Source organism: Copadichromis virginalis, linkage group LG4, assembly GCF_057382275.1.
Source record: "Copadichromis virginalis isolate Kocher_CV1m ecotype Utaka linkage group LG4, C_Virginalis_male_GT1.1, whole genome shotgun sequence".
NCBI classification, from domain to species: Eukaryota; Metazoa; Chordata; class Actinopteri; order Cichliformes; family Cichlidae; genus Copadichromis; species Copadichromis virginalis.
Window position 1 is genome coordinate 2,655,636 of NC_140621.1, and position 23,214 is coordinate 2,678,849.

At 48.7% G+C, this 23,214-nt stretch overlaps 1 protein-coding gene across 4 annotated transcripts; it reads right to left on the reverse strand.

Annotated features, from left to right (window-relative positions):
- Positions 1-1,033: 1,033 nt before the first annotated feature.
- On the reverse strand, positions 1,034-20,320 carry nbr1b (NBR1 autophagy cargo receptor b). Of its 4 annotated transcripts, XM_085453115.1 has the most exons (23): positions 20,065-20,320; positions 17,476-17,538; positions 17,202-17,220; positions 17,081-17,103; positions 15,852-16,040; positions 15,679-15,756; positions 15,332-15,600; positions 14,844-14,969; positions 14,401-14,607; positions 13,793-13,952; positions 13,102-13,185; positions 12,824-13,009; positions 12,468-12,584; positions 10,518-10,593; positions 9,766-9,876; positions 9,298-9,474; positions 8,866-9,138; positions 7,008-7,191; positions 6,667-6,912; positions 6,209-6,294; positions 6,049-6,121; positions 4,523-4,616; positions 1,034-4,042 (listed from the first exon to the last, which is right to left on the reverse strand). In XM_085453115.1, exons 1-23 carry the CDS (start codon positions 20,164-20,166, stop codon positions 3,869-3,871), a joined length of 3,117 nt encoding a protein of 1,038 aa, XP_085309241.1. In that variant the 5' UTR covers positions 20,167-20,320; the 3' UTR covers positions 1,034-3,868. The 4 variants fall into 4 exon arrangements, with proteins under 4 accessions (XP_085309241.1, XP_085309242.1, XP_085309244.1 ...); XM_085453116.1 differs by lacking the exon at positions 9,766-9,876; XM_085453117.1 differs by lacking the exon at positions 4,523-4,616 and having other exon boundaries at positions 3,938-4,042.
- Positions 20,321-23,214: the final 2,894 nt, after the last annotated feature.

A 23,214-nucleotide genomic window follows, 5' to 3' on the forward strand; every position in this document is an offset into this window, starting at 1 on the left:
GTCTGATCTGTGACTCCTCCAGGCTCCTGAACCCGTAGCTGCCTCCAGCGTCTCCATCACAGTGCGTGTTGTGGTGTGAAAGAAGCTGCTTAAGCGTAGATAAAAGTGCAGTCCACTTACCATTTACCACTCAGGCCGGAGTGGGTGTGCCCACGCGGAGTCTGTTTTAGTGTCTAATGAACAATTAGTTTATTTGAAATGACTTGTTGTGTTTATCAGTGAAACGTGGCAGCGTGAGAACAAAATCTCCCGGTGTTCAGAACATTGTGGGCATCATGTGGCTGCGTAAAAAAGATTTATGTCTAAAGAAGAGGATTATTGCTAAAATTGGGAAAGCTCAGCCCTGTTGTGGTATTGGAATAAAGCCTCAGCTTTGTGCATCTTTGACTGTCGGGTAGGATCATCACAGTCAGACTTTAACTCAATGATTCATGAACAGCTTTGTTTAACACGTATGTGGCACTACTCACACTGCAGGACATGCTCTTCTCCAGCATCTAGCCTTACCTGATGACAATGCTGAGTACATGCTTTCAGTGAGCACTGCTGTGGTTGCTCCTGCTGCTTCTGGCTCCCCTGGTTAAATAAGCGATGTTCCTACTGAAAGGCGGCTGTAAGGGTTTGGCTGTCCATAGAGAATTTTCCCACTTTTATGAGGCCGTGAAAGTCAAGATCTTATTTCAACAGAATTAAAAAATCATAATCAGAATAATCCCAGAGTAGTATTTGATGCTACCAGCAGCACTGTTCCTCCTCCACCTCTGATGGACGTGAGATCCAAACTCTCCTCAGTTACTCTTTTTCTCTCCTCCTCAGCCTAAACCCGCCTCTGTCAGAGGTCACTTCCTGTTTAAAAAGGAGCTACAGTGTTACAAGATACTTGCTCAAAGACGCTCAACAGTCCCATCTTTGACACTGTGAAAGATATATGATGACATTCATCTAGCATGTTTGTTGCTTCTATTTACAGGTGACATCACAAACGTGACCTTTTTAGTTGCACGTGATGCTTCTAACACACCAAGCAGAAGCCTCAGGTGGGTGTAATGCATTTAATTGGAGACATTGATTTGTACATCATACAATATTCATAAAGTGCAACACAGAAAAAAGCAAAGAGCCATCCCCCGTTTTTCTTCCCCCATAAATACATCTTCCCCAATTTGAACATATTTCATCCAACCACAGCTTCTGGCACACATGACGACTCATTTCAGCACGATGACACACGGCACACACCTGACCTTCATTTGAAGCAGGCCACACTGAACCTGTGGCAGGACACTTTTATTCTTACCTTTCAAATTAATTACCTATCCGAGAGGGTGAAACCCGACAGCATGATTTATGAAACGCTAATATAAAAGAAATAATGAATGCCTAAAACTGATGAAAAATCTAAACATCCGTGCGAGACGTCCGGAGCTGTTTGAGTCAAAAACGTGGCCCAGTGTGGGGGCTGTACCTCTGGTCCTTCAGGCAGCAGCAGGAAAGACAAAAGTTAGAACAAACACAGAGCTCATGCTGTTCTTTAAATCGTTTCAACCACCCAGCATGTGACCTGCACGTCTGCCTCAGGCTCCACCCACACTGTTGCTTTCTGCACAGACATGTTGCATCAACCACACACCAGTGCAGACCGACACAGACAGGGTACCATGTGACGTGAGGTGTAACGGCATAAAGTATAGAAGCACGCAGCGTATCGCACCACACCAACAAAACATCCGTTATTACAAAGTATGAGACTAAAACTGCAGAGCAGCTTTAACTAGCACACCTAAAGACACGCCGTCAGACTTACAAACAGCCTTCAAGCAGTCAAAGCAGAACTTAAACTAACTCAGCCCACTACTTTACTAATGAAGTCAGCTCAGGGTCCAGCTACGAGCAAAAGGAAGGAGCAGCGACCTTACTGTGCACACCTGACCGAGCCCGCCAACGTCTGCAGCACCACGTGTGTCTGGGATTCACAACAAGCGTGGCAACGAGCCCCTCGTGACCCGCACACCTCTTTGGAACTTTCTCTAGTGGATGGAGGGAAATCCATTTCCAAAGGTGTTACTATAGCTACCAAACCTTAATGCTGAAATCAAGTCGCCATCACCCGGCCCCTCAGCTGACCCTAATGAGCAGACGTACCACAAACCGAACAGGCAAGCACGTCGTGCCCGCTCGCCGTCCGCCCATCTTAAATCCTTCATCTGATGGGAGAACTGAAAGCAAACAGCTGATAATGAACTTCGTCTAAAGCCACAAAACTGCGTCTCCATTCAAAACAGCAGAAGCATGTAAACATGGGTGGGAAATAAGAAGATGGGACGCGCAGAGGACAGGAAAGGAAGAACGTACGCTGCTGCTCATCAAGTTTAGCTACGATCGCTCTATGCAGAGGAACTGGTGTGTTTCCACAGCAGCTCTGAGTAAACTGGTTCTCCGCGAGGTTGCAGCTCTGAGTGCTGAACAAACCTGGTTGATTAGCTAGTTAACCATCATGCAGTGGGACAGTGAAGTCTGTTCACCACCACTGACTCACAACAGCAGTAAATCACACACCAGCTAACAGTCCGGCTCAGTTTCAGCTACACTGAGTGGTTTCCAGTGACTTCTCTAAAACAGGTGATGCACACATGTTGTATTTAGTGTATATGAGAAAATCCCAGTGATGGACTAAAGTTACAGGACAAAGGCAACGCGCAACCAAAACGGCACGCTGCAAAAAGCTCATCACACACGTCGTTACCAGCATGAAGAGCGTCACTCAGATGATCTGGGCTGAGCACGTGTGCGAGTTCTGGGAAACCGACTCAAAAAAGGAGGAATGTGTGTTTTGAATAGCACGGCTATTTAAACATCAAAGTACTTCATTGCATTCATCATCACAAGTCACATCAACACGAATGTGTCGCAGCAGTCCTGCTCCTCCAGCTGGAGCTCTGGAAACACCAAAGGGTCAGATTTTATACAGTAAAGCCTCACACACACTACGTCACCTGACCAGTTCTGCTTACCTACAGTCAGTGTGATTATTTACAACCCGATAATAAAGTTATTAGTAGCTGTTGGAACGGCTGCTTAAATAAAACAGAAAGAAGCAAACCTGCAGCTGACACTGTGCAGACGAGCTGTGTGGGCCTGCTCTGGGACACAGGCCAATGATATCTAACCAAAGGAAATTTGCAAACAATGCTAGCTTCGTGAACAGCATCAGCTCACTACCAGTCGAGCTGCTTGTTACAGTCGTCACCACAATACGCAGAAACATGCACCACCAGCTGGTGTGATGGAGCCGACTGGACGAGGCGAACGAGACTCTGAGGAGATGAGATGACTTGATGCCTCAGCAGGACCATCAGCACGAAGCTGCATTTTCCTTTAGCCCAAAGATGTTCTGAGCGAGCGGGTTCGGTAGGCGACCTGTGAGAGTCTGCTGCTGTGGACTTGAGCAAAGGAAACGCGTGAGGGTGCCGTCTGTAGCTTTTTGGGATCCCTGCAACCAACAGGAGCAGGTACAGCAACCGTGGAGTTTCTGCAGCCAACACAACTTTAGCTCAGGTTTGATGGAAGCGAATGCTTTCACGCTTCACACTTCGTTAAAATCCATGATGTTAGCATGTGGTGTGATTCACATCTGAAGACCTAGAATGCCTGTTTTCACCTTTCTTAGACAGATATGCAAAGAAAACCTGCAACTACCAAGATCTACGCTGAAAGTACTAAAACTACAGACAGTGGGTGGGTGATGGTCCGCTGGAGGATCCAGGGCTGCTGGAATGTCCCCTGACAAGCTCGTAGTATAATCCTCGGTCCAAAAGGGCAAATTAGTGGAGAGCTGAAAAGAAGGAGGAAGAGTTTGGCCTCCTCGTCATCAGTAGCGTGTAGAGTACCAGTCATTGTCGGTCATCTGAACGAGCTCGTTGACCACGTCCAGCAGGTTGTAGTTGTGTTTCTTTAGCAGACGCTGGTTCAGAGAGCGGTCTGCAAAACCCATCTCCACCAGCACGGCCATCATGGTGTCCTGGGTGGATGCATCCACTGGAGGCTGGGTGGAAACAAGATCGGATCAGTCGAGCGAGCCAGCTACTGATTACCGCACAGGCCTGAATGAGTCTGTATCTGAAGTGTTTGAAGGTCTGACTGCTGACAACATGCTGTGTACAATGTAAATAAAAGCAGAGTGCAACATGTCACGACTGCGTGGCGTCCCCTCGTCAGGAACTGATCGAGCATCGGGAGCACCGTCTGATCAGGGAGCACCTTCGCCAGCTGGCTCCTGCTCTCCTGGATTAGGGATGCAGCCCCAGCTTAAAAGCCTTTCCAAGGTAGTGCAATTAGCTTTGCATTGGACTGATTAATGTAAGTGTAGCCCCACAACTGTGTCGCCTACGTGTTGCATCGCTATCATGCAGAGAAAAGAGTTCAAACCTGGGCTGTGACGTTTGCTTCAACACTGGAAAATAGGCTTGAAACTCCAAAACACACAAATGTGAATATGGGAGAAAAAAGCTGCTAAATGTGTCACCTGTGTGGGGCCTTGTCCGGTGAACAGGGCTTTGTAGGCAGAGGCAGCTACTGACAGAGCTCCTTTCACCAGGCCGCCGGTGAGGCCTTGCTGCCTGAGGAGGGCAAACATTTGGAGAGTTAATCCTTTTGTTCTCTCTTATCAGTGTTTACGATTCATGGATGTGAATTTATTTATGAGCTGTCTGCAAGGGGAAAGGTTACAGCAGCAAACAGAAACCAGAAAGCATCCTTGGACTTCATGCTGCCTCCAAACTGTTAGTGCTCGTCATTCTACTCGGGGGGCCAAAACATTATTCTGCTTCTGTCTTAGTTGGCAGCTGGGATTTAGAAGCACAACGATGGGCCAGGCTCTCAGCAGAGCCACGGTGAGACGACTCCTGTACGTATGTGCGTCTGAGCTGACCTTAACCTGACCTCAGGCTGACCTGTGAGGACTCTGCCTGCACAGTCATACTTCGAACAGCACTGCAGTTCAATCAGCTTCATTTGAACCTTTGTACATTACTAACTTCACTTTCTGAGCCTCAAAGGCAGCGAATCGTCCTGTGAGCCTGGGAAACTCGGACAAACAGCAGCAGGCAGCTGGACTGGCAGCTTGTTACAGTCTCACTACTTTAACATGAAGACATTGTTTAGCTTTTATGTTAGCGAGCAGATAATCTGCCTCCCGTCTCCTGGAAGCCTGCGTTTGTCCGTTTCTATTAGAAGCTACATTCAAAGTGATCGGATGATGGCGCGACTCTGATGTCTGAGATTTGTAGTATCAGTGGTGTGCACGCTCCATACTGAAGAGCAGATACAGGAAGTTGAAAAACAAACTGAAAGAAGCTGCATCATGTAGGCTCTGCACGATAAACCAAACCTAGCCAACGGATGGATGGACGAATAAAAACGTGATAGCTTCATTGTGCGCGCGCGCGCGTGCGTGTGTGTGCGCGCGTGTGTGTGCGTGTGTGTGCGTGTGTGTGCGTGTGTGCGTGCGTGTGTGTGCGTGCGTGTGTGTGCGTGTGTGTGCGTGTGTGCGCGTGTGCGTGCGTGTGTGTGCGTGCGTGTGTGTGCGTGTGTGTGCGTGTGTGCGCGTGTGTGTGCGTGTGTGTGTGCGCGTGTGTGTGTGCGTGTGTGCGCGTGTGTGTGTGTGCGCGCGTGTGTGTGCGTGTGTGCGTGTGTGTGCGTGTGCATGTGTGCGCGTGTGTGTGTGCGTGTGTGTGTGTGCGTGTGTGCGCGTGTGCATGTGTGTGTGCGCGTGTGTGTGCGTGTGTGTGCGTGCGTGTGTGTGCGCGTGTGTGCGTGTGTGCGTGTGTGTGTGCGTGTGTGCGCGTGTGTGTGCGTGTGTGTGCGTGTGTGTGCGTGCGTGTGTGTGCGTGTGTGTGCGTGTGTGCGCGTGCGTGTGTGTGTGCGTGTGTGCGCGTGTGTGTGTGTGCGCGCGTGTGTGTGCGTGTGTGTGTGTGCGTGTGCATGTGTGCGCGTGTGTGTGTGCGTGTGTGCGTGTGTGCGCGTGTGCATGTGTGTGTGAGAGAGAGAGACCTGGGGTCCTCGGGGTCGTTCTTCTCCGTGTCAGTAGCTTCAGGATCAGTCTGAGCGCGCTCAGGAGCTGCTTCTGCAAGACAGAACGATGCGATCACCGTGGACTTCATCAGAGTGGTACTGTGACTGAAGTGACAGCGAGACCCAGTAAGGAGCCTACCGTCCTCAGTCTGGTGCAGTTCTGAACCCTGCGCTCCTTCCTCAGCGCCGGCATCCTCCTCCTCTCTCTCTGCGCTGCTCTCTGGGCTGTCAAACACAAACATGTTTGCTTCGCTCATTTACTGTCCGCACAACAACAACGCCTGTGCCGCTTCATTAGCTTCATGACTCGGCTCGCTGTATTTGAATCTTGTTTAAATGAAGGAAAAATGTTTTTACATGATACGGCACACCATCTAACATATTTTGGTAGCTATTTTGTGACTGACAGGTGATCATTTGTACACAAGCAGGAAAGAAAGCATTAGTAATCTCCTTTGCCTGATGAAGGTCTAGCCCTGAAACGCTGTAAATGAATGGCGCTACTGTGGTGCAGATGTGGTGCAGATGTGGTGCAGCAGTGGAGCGGTCGGTCTGAGGAAAAGACCAGCTTTCCTGAGGAAACGTTCTCATGCTTACTGTGATGTGACGACAGCTTGAGGCGGGGTGACTACTTCAGGAGTCAGCGGCTCATCGTCCAGCGTCTGGGATGTACACAGCATATCGTTGGCACTGCTGGCTCCTGACAGCTCCATTCCTGGAGCCGCTTCATCCACCTCGTCCGCCTCCCCCTCTCCTGCGGCACTGTCCCGACGCTCAGCTGAGGGGGTATCTGGGTCTGTGTCGGTCTTGGCTTGGACGTCTCCGGGCTGGGACAGAGCAGAGCTGCAGCGGGACCGAGAACAAAGAAAAAGTGAAAGCACTGATTACTGTCCCACAGCCGAGGGTTCTCCCACACACTCCAAAGCCACGGCTCCTACCTGTACATGGACTCTCCCAGGGGCCGAGTGGTGTCAAAGCAATCGGGGAGGATGATGATGTAATCCTCGGAGGACGTGGAGGAGGAGCGACTCCTCATTACATCCCTCTTCTCCTCCTCTTCTTGCTTCTCCCTCACTCTGGGCTCCACACAGATGCTCTCCATGTGCGACTCCTCAGCTTCACCTGTGATGAGACCAAGGAAGCAAACGCTGGGTGTGACTGGCTGCTGTGCACATGCTGGGACACATGCTGGGACACATGCTTCACTCCCACTCATGACACAGAGGTTCAAGCTTCGCTTCGACTTCTGTCGTGCCCAAAAATGGCGGCAGAAGCTAGAAACATAAAAGAGGACCTGAGGGTGTGTAGTGTGTGGACCTGATGCGTAGCTTGATTTTTAGAAAGGTGCACAAGGTTTTAACACATAAGCTAGCTGGAGCCTAGCTTAGACTTGAAGCAGGAGCAAGACCATCGCACTTCTAGAAATCTGGACAAATTTATTAAACCCCCCAAAACGGGGCTCTCCAGAGACTGAGTCAGCTCCCAGCCAGACTGAAAACAACTTAAACATAAAAACATCACAAAGAAAGAACAATACAGTATCCACAACAGCACCAGAGAGTAAAGCAGAGAAATGTGGATTATTAAAGGTCCAGTTCAGTTTCATTTACACAGCACCAGATCACAACACAGTCGCCTCAAGGTGCTTAATATAGTAAGGTCGACCCTACAACAATACATACAACAATCATATGACCCCCTATGAGCAGCACTTTGGCGACAGTGGGAAGGAAAAACTCCCTTTTAACAGGAAGAAACCTCCAGCAGAACCAGGCTCAGGGAGGGGCGGGGCCATCTGCTGTGATTGGTTCTTGATTCATTTAAAGGAACATAATCATTTCTGTTAGTACACGACTTAATAAATTGATCAACAAATCGAGTCTTTCTATTTGTGGCAGCAATTTTCCAGCTTATCAATCAACCAAAGACCAGACAGACTGGTGCTTAGCCTCGTCCCCCCCAGCTGTAACACCAGTGATCACCTATCGTCCACCTGGGCCTTACACACAGTTTGTCTGATTTCTCGACCGACCCCTCCCCTCTTGTTTCCTTAGCGTAAGGAGGCGTGAACTCGTATGTCAGGTGCATGACAGCGCCGTGAGGAGTAGCAAGCCACAGAAAGTTGGGATTTGGAAAACAGATGGAATGGATTCAAAGGCAAACGCAGAGGCTGCAGTGTGGGAGCACTTTGGGTTTAAACTGAATGACCGTGGTGAAACCTGTGTGAGCCGGTTTGTCGCCTTTGTTGTCAAATAGTAGCAACTAAACTGCTTCCTGTTAAACCCAGAATTTAAAATGCTGCTCCTCACACACGAGCTCTTCAATAATCGGCCCCAGTCGTACAAAGTGTTGCAATTAGCTGACATTTAAAGCATAAACAGCTGTTCCTCGACAGAGTCCTCCTGTTTGTGGTGAAGGAGCTCCACACAGACCCTCAACTGTGCTGTCACAGCACATGTCAGCTGGCTGCCCGTTAGCACCGCTGCCTGGGGTTTCAGTGGCGCCCCTCCTGCTGATGCTAGCTGAAAGAGTTTCCAGAGCTCCTCCCAAACACTGAGCTGACCATAAGCTGCAACCCAGAGCTTCAAGTCTGCTCCCGTACAAACCAAGGCCGCCATCACACCTCACTGTCCTTGAATCCAGCCCAGTCATACGGTGACATCTTCACTCAAATTAGACGCCGCCTCCACTTTATATACAGTCTGCAAATGGTCAACGCTCACCCCCAAACTGGTGCAAACAGCTGTTTCTCACAGAGAAGCTGCTTGAGTCAACATATCAACTTAAAAATGTCACCTGTGGCGGTGTGTTCGGGCAGCGTGGCGGTCCCGGCTGAAGCGTGGAGCGGCCCCGGTGCTGAGCTCGGGCCAGGCAGCACGTTCAGGGGCACAGACGTTGGAGTGGGCAGGGAGGCTTTCAGTGGGGAAGGGATGGACGCCTTCAGACCAACGAGGGGTTTCATGGGAGTCTTGGAGTTGCTAGAGCAGCTGTCGGGACTCTCCTCCATTTTCACCGTTTTACTCAGACAGGACAGCGAGGAGGAGGAGCCCTGAGCAGCTGGACGTACCACTGAAAGGAAACACGAGGACCACAGTGAAACACCAGCAGATCACGCTGCAGTCTGACGTTCCAGCCAGAACAGACTGTATGTGAACATGGACGCGTTCCAGCCAAACAAATGATCATTCATTTAAACGCACGAGCCGGCGCCGAGGGCGTGTCACTGACCTTTTCCTGTTCCTGGGCAGGATCCTCTCAGAGGTATGTGATCAGGGGCCTCCTCCAGGGTCATCGAGCGAATCACTGTCTCACAAACAAACTGAGTACCGCTGATGTCATCCTCCCCTTCCTCCTGAGCTGGGACTCCGCCCCCTTCAGCTCCAGGTCCTACCCCGTGGGGGACATCTGAGGACCAGCAGCGAGACAACAAATGTCAAGACACGCCCATTTCATTTTGAACACAGCTGTATCAGCAGGACAGCTGCTCACAGTCAGAGAGCCAACTGCATGGCTGTGAACAGCTGGACAGTCTTAGAAGAAAACCTTCACCCCATTGCATGCTGGGAAGCCAAACAGGGTTTTTCAAGGGACCTGAATCAAGTCAGTCAGGTGCGGCTTCTTTAACGAGTACTTGTAGTTTCAACAGAACCTTTAAATAAACTGGGAGAACACTGAGGAGGATTGGGACTTCATTACCCATGATGCTATTGATGACTTCAGTCTCTTCCTGAATCAGACCCAAGGAGGGGCTGCCCTTGTCCAGCAGAGGGCCATCTTGAGACAGAGGGGACATGCAGGGTGTGATGTCTGGAGGAGAAACACAGACAGCACTGAGCTCTTACAGCACGTGGACTTTTACAGCCGGCTGACAGAACGAAGACCGAATGGCAGTTTTTCCAAAAGTGTAACATTTTGAAGCCGACGTGGGGAACACTTTAGAGAGCCTGGTCACCTGCTCTGCGTCTGGAAGCTGAGAGCACCGGTCTCTGATGTGCAGACTGAAATGTTCCAGCCTCATTCGTCATTTATTACGCTCCGAGTGTTTCCAGTGAATCAGCTGTGGGCTGCAGACACACCAGTTTAGCACCTGAACTGCACAAAGCCACAGAAAGCGGTGCGTCTAACCAAACTCAGTCTGCAGCTTCCCCACTCGATCAGGGTCACAGCACCTGACGCTAATCAAACTACGAGGTCAAAGAAACATGAACGTCTATGAATCACAGACGGCCTCCGTCAGTGTGTCGGGCCGATGCTGCCACTGCTCAGAGGACGCTGTGCTCGCCGTGTCTGAAAGAAATCTGCTGTCTTTGCATGTTACAGTTTGAACGTCGGTATTTGTGGTGCAACAGATTGTATCTGACTATTTTATTGTTCACATAACTGACGTGCTTGTAGTGCACACACGTGTCTCTTAACCAGGACGAGTGTTCTGGCTGTTCTCTTCTTACCAGCAGGCGTGTTGGTGGGGGCGCTCTCCAACTCTTGGACGATGTTGATATCCAACAGCTCAAAAGACAGAAGATCCTGACAAATGAACAACAGGTAACAGATTACAAGGCTAGTCTACAGGTCACCTGACCTGTCTCCAAACCAGTACAATCCAAGGCAGAGCCCCAGTTTATAAATGAAGATGATGATGTTTCAAATCATTTGTAACACGTTTCTTGTTAACAGAGGACTCAACTTATTGCTACATAAGTGCAGGGTTGTTGAGTGCCTGAGTCACTTTGCTGTTAAAGTGCCATCCTGTAGTAAGTACGAGTCATAGGCCACACCCCTTTCCTTTATATTTTACTGGGAAATGAGACTTTGCATAACTTCAGTGAATTTGAAGGTGAATGACGGCTCTAATGGCTCCACACACGCCCTGCCACGCCGCCCTGCTGCGCCGGATTTTCAGTCCAGTTGCTGTGTAATCTGCAAACCTCAGCCTCTCCCTGTCTAAGCTGGAGTGGACGTGAGTGTTTGTGTTTCGCAAACCAATCCAGCTGTCAGCCAATCAGCATTTGGCCCACAGTGAAGCCACGTTACGCTGAGTTTTTGGAGGAACAGATTGAAAAGCCCCTCCCACAGGCTTGCATAGGCAATTACAAAAGCAAACGGGGGTTGGTGTGACTCAGGTGGTAGAGCAGGTCGCCTACTAATTAGAAGGTTGGTGGTTCGATCCCTGCCTGCACGGACCAACTACACTAACCCCACGCTGTCACTCAGACGTAGCTGTATCTACTAAAAAGCTCTGTCACCTCATTCTTCATTTATCGCATCCACAAACTTGGAGGATCGTGTCGCTCGTTTATTCTGATGACAATAAATTTGACTAAAAGTCTGTCTCCATGGAGACACGTGGACTCTGAATGTGAATTTAGACGGAAGCAGATTTACAGTTGTTGCTCGTTTGTCACAGTTCATTTCAGCCTGTATCATAAACAGATTACTAGGGATGGGTATCGTTTAGGTTTTATCCGATACTGGTGCCAAACCGGTACTTTTGAAACGGTGCCGGTGCTTAAACGGTGCTCAAACCAGTGCTTAAAGAATGGAGAACACAAACTTTGTCCAAAAACCTCCCATGTTCAGCTGGTTTTTTGTAAAAAGATAACAATGTTAGCCTTTTCTGCAGCTATGGGGCATATATGGCATCACTCTTGGCTGGAAGCAGTGCTTAAACAATGGCCAGGACTCTCCTCTTCCGGGTCCGATAACAGGCACCACACCTGCAGTAGATGTGCACGGTGTGAGGTCTCGCAGCAAGCTATCAAATACGGCGCATTTCTCAGCTTTTAAAAAAAACGCTATGCGTCGCCAGGTGTTTCATCGGATTCTTGGTGTTACCTCCTTTGACAGTATCACAGTATCAGCTTAAAGCACTTGTTGCTGCTGAGTTTGCATCTTTTGCTGTGAAGTACAGCCAGACTTTGACCGCTTCGCCTTGGACATTTTTAATCTGTAGCTCTGCTCTAAAAGAACGTACGTACCTGGACCCGCCTACTATCCTCGGAAACGTAAAATGATTGGCTAGAAGTGTATCACAGCTCAGGAAAATAAAGCAGCGAAATGTGCGCTGCTTTTCGGTCTGGTTACTACCGTTTATGTCAGAACCGACACCGGTACCCAGCCCTACTGATTACTATCAAAGACAGAGCAGCACACTGACTGCCAGTGTGGACCAGTCCCAGTCTTCACAGGCAACAAGTTTACACAGCTGCAGTTACTTTGGTTGTGCTATGATCTGTACAAACAGATGCTTCACTGCACATTCATGGACATTTGAATAAACAGATAAAATATGAGCTATTATTATTCCACCTTCATGTCAGCTGCAGTATACGTACAGTAACGTGATGTTAGCATACTGAAGTTTAGCTGCTAGGATGGGGAGGAGCATCACAGCAGGTTACCTGTGCAGTGAGCAGGTCTACAGACGGGATGTAGTACTCTTCTTGGTCCACTGACAACAACGGCTGTTCCCTGGAAGCTGCACACGCTTTCCCATCCTTGGCTACTGGGTTCTTGCCCTGCAGGCAAACATTCACATCAACCTCATTTGTGAATTTGCACATCCAGAAATTTATTTCATTTTTAAACCATCTAAACTTCAATTTGTTTTGTATGAAATTTACAAACCAACCATCCTTGATCTCACCCCAACCCTCTCACACCAATTAGCTAAACTGCAGGAATGTCTTACAGAGTTAAAGTTTGAATAAAGGTTACATCAAATGATTTCAGCCTCCCTGAACTGCATTCGTCCTACCTGCGGTGTGACACAGGGTGAAACCAGGATCCCATCAGCCATCATGGCTGCTGGAGCCAGAGGGTCGACCACGATGCTGCACCACACTCTCGGTCCAAACTGCTCCCCAGCGTGGGCCAGACGCCAGTGAGATGTGTAGGAGCCCTCCACAGTGGGCGCACACAGCGCTACGCTCACTATGCCAACCTGCACGCACACACACACACACACACACACACACTTGTTTCAGTGCTTCACGAGGACACGTGCCACAGCTCTGTGGGATGTCTCACACTCACCTGTCCCGGCTGCAGGAAGGGAACTGCCACTTCTCTCCAGCGGTCTCCAGATCCCACTGCCAGGTTTCCCCACATAAACTTCAGCTGCAGGAACCAAACAAGACATAATATAATGGTTCCTTAGTGGGAGTTTGCACAGTGGACCAAAGCCTCCCACAGGTGTTGAGGTCAAAGAGCAAAGTGACGTTCTGTGGTCAGTAAATGTCAGCACTTTGCTGCTAAACGTGATGGAATAATGTTTGACACTATTAACACTGTTAAGGAGGGATTGGTTGGTCACAGTGAAACAGGGTTGCTGTTTGTTTACACGAAACACAAAGCACCAGGGATGAACCTGAAACTCATGAGATGTGACGACGAGCATGGAATTTGTGTTAGTCAGTGATGACATTTCACTACAAAGGTTGGGTAATCAGTGACGCTCATCACCTGGGATCATGAGTATAGCTGTTTCTATGGCAACCCAGCCAACAGTTACACTTCCCCCAAAATGTAAAAAGTACATCTAACGGTGGGTCGAATAATATAGTTGCGTCACTGTGGCCAGCACACCGTCAGGTCACGTCTGTGCTGTACACACATGGACGCGTCCATGATATTCACGGCTCTGAGACGGCGAGCAGGTCTCGTTCTGGTGTAGGTGCTCTCAGGAGAATCCAAGCTGTTAATGAGCTGCTGTTTGAGACTTTACCTTAGTCTCAGCACTCCAGCTGAGCGTCCCAGTGTTCCTCATCTTCCAGTACTTGATAAACTTGGTCCCAGGACGCAGACGCGTTCCGTCAGGAAGGTTTTCGTCCAAAAACGCTGCCGTCATGGCAGGAACCACCAGGGGACAGGGGCGCTTTGGTCGCCTGGGCAACAAGAGGAAAACCCCTTTATTCAAATTCTTCATCACGTCTCACTTTAAACTCATTCATATCGTCATTCAGCTCCCATCATCCCAGAGCAGCGGTTACAATGGACCGCCTTATTGACTGCTGCAGTCTGCTTGCCATATTTTCCCACAGTCTATTCACTTCATTGCACTATAACAACCTAGGATCACCATTCATCTTTAAATGTGCTTCAACTTTTGGGGAAGCCGTAGTAGGTGGACAAAAGCTTTCAGGCTCACAGAAATGCATTTCGTCCACACCGACCCCTGACGAGCTGATAGCGCCTCGCTGTGACTCGACTGTGTGAGCTGATGTTTGAATAAAGACAGACTTTGTTTCTGGAGCTACTCTGGAATCACACATGAGGAGATCGACACTGAGATATTTGAAGTGCGTCCTGCAGCCTAACTTGGTTGGGACCTACTCTGGGCTGTTGTGCTGTGTGGCTCGAGGCTGCAGGAGGACGGGGGAGGAGCTTCCGTCTCGATGGGACGAGCTCCACTGTATGCCCCGCCTCTCCATCCTCAGCTGCTTCCGGATTTCCTTCACCTCGGCTTTCAGCAGGCGCTTCTCGGCTTTCAGCCGCTGCTTCTCTGCCTTTCGGAAACTGCGATCCCCCCGCCTGTAGAACCTAAACAACAATGGATCGAGATGAAGTAACATCAGCATTATGGGAATGTCTACAGCCAGGTGTAGCATTTCATACTGGATTCAGACAGCCCTGCATCAGCTCACACTCATACCACATATCTTTAAAACAAACATTCATGTTTTTAAATATTTAGTGTGTAAAGCTGATAATATGAAGCTAGTTTGTGCTTTTTGGTAAATATGAACACGTGTTAAAGTCCGGTAGCTGTGTCACACCTGCTGTGGTCTGGGGCCGGTGATCCGTGCTCCGGGATGGACAGGGGAGTCCTGGCTCTCACCAGATTGTGACTGGGATCGTGGGAGAAGCTGCAGGGCTCGCACAGAGTACAAGAGGTGCACACGCTGTGGAGTGAAACAGCCCATAAAAAAAGCCACATAAAAAAAACAGCTGCTTGTTTAAGTGAAAATACATTATTAGTGCAAAAAACCCATCAAAGTTGTGGAGTTGTAAAGTATTTTGTCTCATGTCAATTATATCGTCAGTTATATCGATATTGCAGATGTTCAAATGCGTATCGTGATAAATATTTTGGGCATATCGCCCTGCTCTGCTTGGTAACAACGTTTTGCAGCTTATTCATTTGTACACTGACAAGTGTTAGAGTTAAACCCAGGCCTACTGCGACACCGGGACAGCGTCTTTCACCAACAAAGATAAATCAACAAGCAGAATCCAAAGACTGAACTTACTCAACAACACATACCTGCACTGATAGCCTCCTCCAGTAGTCTGCCCCCTGCAGGACGAGCAGGGAGGAGTTGAGGAGGACGGAGCTCCAGGCAGAGTGGAAGAGGACACCTCGGGGACCTGCTGGGTCTCTGCTCCTCCTACAGCTTCCACTCTACCTCCACCAGCTGCACCAGCTCCTCCTGCTGCTCCTCCTCCCCCTCCCAGGGGTTTGTGGATGCAGCACTGTCCTGAAAACTCCCGACAGATCTTTTCCACTGCCTCACGAACTACCTGGTCCTTAAACTGAATGCAGTAGCGAGCACTTTAGTCATCAGTCGTTTAGCGGAGTTACTGCTATGACACTCATCAGGACGTTCTTACCTTCTCCATGTAGGAGGTGAACCAGGCTGGAGGAGTCTTGTCTTCTTCTTTGGTCCCTTTTACTTCTTTCATGATCACCTGAGCAACAAAAGAACATCATCTATGTGCATGCAAACATATGGGCGCAGCAGTGGATAGATGCAGTAAGAATGAAGCCTGTGCTGGGCTCTTACCATGCCCTGTTCTGGCACTGCAGCCTGGACCTTGCGACTGACCACCTGAGCAAGTGAAGGGCAGTGCTGTGGGGGCCTGAAGCCCCTCTTGGGTTCTGCTCCGCTGGCCTTGGTGGTGGCAACCCTCGTCGGCTGGCCTCGAGTTTCGTACACATTCATGTGCAGTCGGTTCCCCTGCCTCACCGCACTCTGGAAAATAAACACGCCGTCAGTTTCTCCGCTAGATTCGTCACCGGCAACACAAATGCTTCACTTAAGAAGAGCAGTAAGCACAGCGATACTATATCATAAGGAAGTCTTTATTTTCATGGGTCAAATGTAACTGCACAAACCATGAACGAAGAGAAACACCAGTAGGCTATTATTACTTTATTTCTTTATCAATTAAACAGATCAAAGTTGTGGAGAAGCCTGGAATCAGGATTGGGAAAGCTGTGGCTATCGACCCAAACATGAGGCCAAATGATCTCAATATAAAAGAGATAATCACAGATGGTAAAGACACACCCTTCATATCACATCACAATGAAACAGAAGCTTATGGCGGATGATAGCATGGGCGGGACGTGAAAATATCCTCCGTAAATCTGGAGTCTTCTTCAGACACTAAGAATAACTGTGGAGTTCCACAGGGCTGCATGTTAGACCCAGTTCTGTTTTCTATGCCTTGTCCATCAATGAAGGTGGATCTGTGCTATACACAGGTCAGGGATCTGTGCTGGAGCTGGATGTGAGGGGGTTCGATACATCTTAGCTGACGTTGCAAAGTAAACAGGCGCTGCTTACACAACGAGCTAACACAGCACTCCAAGACACCAGCAAACAAACACTCCACAGAAGCTTTCCACGTCACGTCTGCACTGTAAAGGAACAGGAGTGTGGAAGCAAGGACACCACACTAACACTTTCTATCCACAGGCTACTGAACCACTGCCTATGTCCAACTGTTTATCCATAACTGGAAATTTGCACTTTTCGTACATATATACACCCTGATATCGCTCTGTATATATTAGCACTGTGACAGTGTTGCAACTACTCGCACTCTAACTTCTGTTTACACCCACATATAAGCTGCAGGATTCACAAAGCACTGTTTTACTATTATTACTTTCTTGTAGTCGTGTGAAGGGAGCCTGCAGACTAAGCAGGTGCTCTGCATAACCGTCTGTGTTCTGCAGAGCACATGACAATAAACTTCTTGAATCTTTAACCGTGAATGAGCTCACCTTCAGAGCCTCCTCATACTCAGCTGGAACACAAGCAGAAATGACCAACGTTAACATGAGTGCACTTTTATTTGGACTTTGTTTAATGTGTAGCATCATGTGACTGACCAGGTGCACTTACCTTGGCTGTTAATGGACACCTGGAGGAAGAAAAGGAGAAGACGATTACATAAATATGTGCTAAGAATGCATTACATGGAGGAACTCCTGGAGTTCAAGGATCGCTCCTTCATACAGGGCTGCTCACTTGTTAGTGAATCCTGGTCAGAATGTGAGCAAAGTGTTATAGGCACAACTTACCACAGTCATTCAGCTAGGCTACCACATTCTACTGCTGTAGGTTAGCTGTACCTACTCACTAATCTCACTTTGTATGGCACTCCTCAGTCTCTTACCTCCTCGTTCTCCTCATCAAAGTAGGTCAGCTGCAGGCTGCACAGGCCAAAGGAGCGCTTGACCTGTAACAGACAGACAGATGTTGCCACATCCAAAGTCAACTCTTATTTACTTCTTCACTGTAAATCTCAGACGTGTGGTGCTACACAATAGCTCTGAATGGCTGCTCTGCAAAGCTGGTCTGGCCCCAAAAGCTGGTTCTGTTCATCTGGACGTTTTCAGACTCGTGGCCCCTGATCAATGATCATGACAGTTTGCATATGAATGGTCACAAACTGACCCCACTGTTCCTTCAGTGGTGCTAGTGTCAGTCATTATGCAAATGTGCTGTTTATAAGGTTGGAAACCTGCAGTCACTGAAAACAGAAACAACCTTTTGGGATTTGCTCACCTGGACGACTGAGCATGCATCAAGACAACTACTCAAAACATGTCATTACTTCAGGACTCGACGGTTATAATTCTCTTCTATAATTAGGCTGGAAACATCTGGACCTGACCCAGAACACTGTAGCAACAGAGAGCCTCCCCACACTGACTGCTTATGAATCCATTACTGAACTTCATTCCTGGTAAGTCTTGAATGATGAGCCCATCATATCCTGCAGAGCTGACAGCAGCACACACCCACAGAGGGCTGCTGCTTACTTCTGGTTCAAAGCCAGTCTTACACACAGTCCTACAGGGTGAAAGGTCACACACTAAAACTGTTTTACATAGAAGAATTGTTTTTGCATATTTTGCACTCAACCAATCACAGCTCGATCAATGCTCGAGCAAAAGCCCACGAACGTCACCAGATGGTGTTTCCTGCCTTGATTCAGTTAATGTAACACTTCAGCTGAGCTCTGTGCACTGACACCGAGTGTCTGCACCTCAGTCACATCTTCGGCTGCATGAGTGTTTGAACAAAACTGTGGATTTATCTCCTGCAGTTTGTGTTTCACCCACACCCAGGCCTCCCCAGACCTGCTGACCGTGGCTGCCCCTCCTGAGCCTGATGCTGTCGGAGGTTTCATCCTGTCAGGACCGAGCTCTCTGATTACGCTCACACTGTAACACAAGTGCTCTCTCTTGACATAACTGTTATTGTGGTGTTATAGCAAAACAATAAAATGAAGTGTATACTTTACACATCAGGCACAGAGTGAACACATTCAGATCCATGATTGTAAATGAGGACGACATCACAACTGTGTGTGCCGAGTGCTTCAGCTGCTGAGGGACTGAGGGAGGAGTTGTTCCTGTATGTTTACTATCAGGAGGATGATCCCTCAGCCACAGGGACCAGGTCACAGGCCTCCATCTACGCTCCTGCTAGCTGTTCACATGCTCTGAGCAGCACAGTGCATGCCTTTGACACAAACACATATAAGCTCGTACTGTTTCACAGATCGGCATCAAATGAAAAACAGTGAATGCTAAACCTGTTGCAACAGTCTCAGCAGCCAAACGTCTGTGACTCAGCAGCACTCACACCAATGATGTGCTCCAGGTACAGCCGACCATGCAGGGCTCCGAGCCTGTTTCACCTTCTTGTTCCTGACTTACTGCATTTCCAGTCCCAGTCATATATAACTGGGCTCTTGCTCAGGGCTCCGTTACTCTGCACTGCCAAACAGATCTACTGCAGCTCTGGATATCTGCATCCTTGCAGTGCGTAGCTGCATTTCTGAGGAGGTGCATGTCAGACTCACAGATTTAACACAGTACACAGTAATGAGCTGAGCTCTGTCATTCACATCTATATTATCCTATGGTTATTACACCACACGCCGAAGTCCTACACGTGGCAAATATTAGAGAAATCTGTGCGTGTATCTGAATTAAACCAACACTTGATAACAGATATAAATAAATGCAGCCAGGCTTTCATCCTCGGATCTGTCACTGCGTTACTAAAATGCACCAGCTCAGTGGAAATGCTTCCATTTGTTCCATTTTCTGTGGCAACGTCAGGAAAGCAGCATAACGTTAGTTACACATAAGGAGCGTGTGCCCGTGTCGTGCTCGCAGTGAGGACACAAACACAGCTCCTGCACCCCCGCTGCGTGCTGCAGCCGTGGAGTATCTTTGTGGTTGTTTCGTCTGTTTACTTCCTGCACTCGGAGTGAACCACTGCGCATGGCGGTGAATTGGCTACGCTGTTGCTGGTGGTGACGTTAAACCGCTGGGCAGAAAACGCAGGAATGTGTACGGGCCTGTCTGACGCGTTGCCTTTACCTCCCCGATGCCCACTGTGACCCACGCAGAGCCTTAAAGGTCACACAGTGATTTTTCTATTATTCGGCGTGTTTCGCTCTGACATGCACAACAGTGTGGCTCAGTCTGGAGGGGCGAGCACGTCCTGAACAGCCTAGTGTCTAAGCAGGGATCACGGCCCGCCCGTGGAGCTGCTCGAAATGAGTGCGGCCCGTCACGAAGCGGGCCGGGACACAGGTCTGCGCGACGTGACGCACTCCCGGTACTTCCCGCACACTGTCGCCGTCACACCCGCTGGGCTGAACCCCCATCCCTCCGTGTGCTGCGTGAGCGCCATGCGTGTGGCGTCGTGTCTGACAGCAGGCCTGCTGCTCGTCTCTGCTTACCATGGCCTCCATCGACTCCCAGCTCTTGGTCTCGGATCCCGACAGCAGGAAATTCTTGGAATTTCCCCTGAAATTCACCTTCAGGTTGATGTAGAAATCCATGGCGCCCCCCTCGGTGCTTTAGAGCATATTACACGCGACGTACACGGAGGGTTTTCCGCACCGCCGACGACTCTTTCTGGGTTAACCTCAGCAGCTCAGTCCACCACGATTATCCGTCGAGCTGTGAGGCGTATTTTGTGTTTACATCAGCGCAATGAACACACCCACTTTGCACCACGTGTCCGGAACAATTTCTTCTTTAGGGTGCCTCTGTGCCTCTGAGTTGCGTTACTGCCCCCTCTGGTTTAACGCCGCCATATTGGCTTGTGTCCGCGATGCTGTGGGCTCCTCTAACGAAGATAGAGCCACGAACTGGTTTGGTTCTGGGCGATGGCTCACTGCACATCAGCACAAAGCTGTTTCAGATGTACAGGAGCGTCATTAGAAGCTTTTTGATATGTTATTATTAATATTATTATTATTTCAAAGTCTTTGGGCAAAAAGAGTGTTTCTTCCCTCCATCCATCCTTTTCAGGGTCACAGGGGGCACTGGAGCCTATCCCAGCTGGGCAAGACGCAGGGTACACCCTGGACAGGTCACCAGTCTGTGGCAGGGCTAATGTAACCAGTGTTCCTGCGTTGTGTCTGATAAAGAAAGGTAAACGAAATAAAGACCTCCAAGTTATTAACTTGCCCACTCCAGCTGCTCTCCTACAGGGGAATTGTAGAAAAGGGCCTGCATTTATTTTTTTACATTAAACATAAAGTACAAACTTACATTTGACACAAGATTAAAAAAAACCACCAACACGAAATCCGACATACCTGATAATGAATGGTAAATGGCCTGTATTTGTATAGCGCTTCTACTAGTCCCTCCTAGGGACCCCAAAGCGCTTCACACACCCAGTCATCCACCCATTCACACACACATTCACACACTGGTGGAGGCAGCTACAGTTGTAGCCACAGCTGCCCTGGGGCGCACTGACAGAACGGTAAAAGAAAGAAAGACAAAGTAATTAACTTGCCCACTCCAGCTCCTACAACCAAATGCAAAGTAGGGAAGAGGGTTAGCTCCACCCACCACAACTCCCAAGCTAGCAAGAATTATCTATTCACGCTAGCATTAACTGTGCCTATAACACATATGTGGCACACACGTACTACACATTTACATTTACAGCATCTAGCAAAGTCAGGCACAATGATGACAATAATTGAACTAAAGACACACAATCAGAAACATCAGGGTGGCTAAATATACATTATATGTGTGTTGTACGGTGTCTGGAAAGAAATGACACCCACCTCTCCCACAGGGGAATTGTAGAAGCGGGGAGAGGCCAAAGGGGTGCACTGTATTTATAGGGTTGCACCAAAGAAGAAGAAGAATCCATGATAGTGTGCGGTCATCACTCTTGCCAATGCTGTAGACGGTATCGACAGTATGGGTGGCCGGAGGTACAGCTCCTGTGTCCCCAAGAGATGTCACAGACCCATCCAGGTCAGACTCAAGGGGGCCACTGACAACGCTCACAGCAGGATGTGCAGCGTCGTCATTCAAAGTTGTGTCCAAGGGCAAAAAGTTAACTTGAAGGAGCAGGTTGCGATGCACCTTGTCTGTCTCTGATACAGCAGATATGAAGAGCAGGATCCAAGTCGACTACCGTGCACACAACAGGTTCCCATTTGTCAGGGAGCTTCCTTTTCATTCTGACTCCCTTGTTTGCCAACAACACCTGGTCTCCCAGTGAAAGAGGCAGACCCTTCACCTTTCTGTTGTACTGGTCAGACTGGTGTCTCTGCTCCATTGTGCTGAGTTCCTGGGCTTAGAGCATGGCAGAACGCAGGTCATCCATCAGTGACTTGACATAGGTATCATAGTCACAAATGTTGTCATCATGAAGGACATCCCGAAACATGAGGTCAGCTGGCAACCTTGGGACCCTCCCAAACATCAAGTAGAAAGGTGCACAGCCGGTGGTCTCGTGTGCTGTACAGTTATACACAAACGTCATGGACTGTATCATCTGCGGCCATTTCTGCTTAGATCTGGGGGGGAGGGACCGTAACATGTTTCCAAGGGTGCGATTAAATCTCTCTGTGGCACCATTACCCATGGGGTGGTATGGTGAAGTGTGAGATTTGGCAACGCCACCCAAAACCAGAAGCTCTGCAAGCAGCTCGCTCTCAAAACTAGCTCCCTGGTCCCTGGTCCCAAAGCTTTTTAGCAACTCTCTTAGCTGTCTGATCCTGGCATTGGAATGCATGTGCTAATTTTGTGACGTGGTCAGTGATTACAAGGACATCCACAGACTTGTTGTTGCTGTCCTCAGCTGACCAGAAGTCAATCTACACAAATCTACCTCAGAAATCCCTCCATAAACTGCAGTTGGTTCAAAACACAGCTGCTCGTATTATTTCCAGAACTAGATCCACTGAACATATAACACCAGTTCTTAAACAGCTCCATTGGCTCCCAGTTCACCTCCGTGTCAATTTCAAGATCCTGCTTCTCACTTTCAAAGCGCTTCATAACCTCGCTCCTCCATATCTATCCGATCTTCTCCACACATCCTCGCCCCTTCGTACACTCCGCTCTTCTTCAGCTTCCCTTCTGTCAGTTCCACCTGCTCGCCTGACTACCACGGGACTCAGAGCCTTTAGTTGTTCTGCCTGAGACTTTGGATGCACTTCCACTTGCTCTACGGACCACACACTGTCTCACCACTTTTAACTCACTACTCAAAACCCATCTGTTTAGAACTGCATACGACAGATCTGTCTTAGGCCATTTTTACCTTGCTCAGTTTTTATATTTGCTTTCATACTTTTATGGCTGTTTATGTCTAAATTTTATCTACCATGTTTGCTATATATACATTATTCTTATGTTTTTTATGGTATTGTTTACGTGTTACTGTAAGGTGACCTTGAGGGTCTGAAAGGCGCCTATAAATAAAATGTATTATTATTATTATTATTACAAGTTGCAGTGGAGCACAGGTCTTAATGCTTTCCAACAGGGCCCTAGCTGCTGGCTCTGGGGTCTTGTTGGGGTCTCACATGATTGCACACATCCTTCTCCATATCATACCAGAAGAA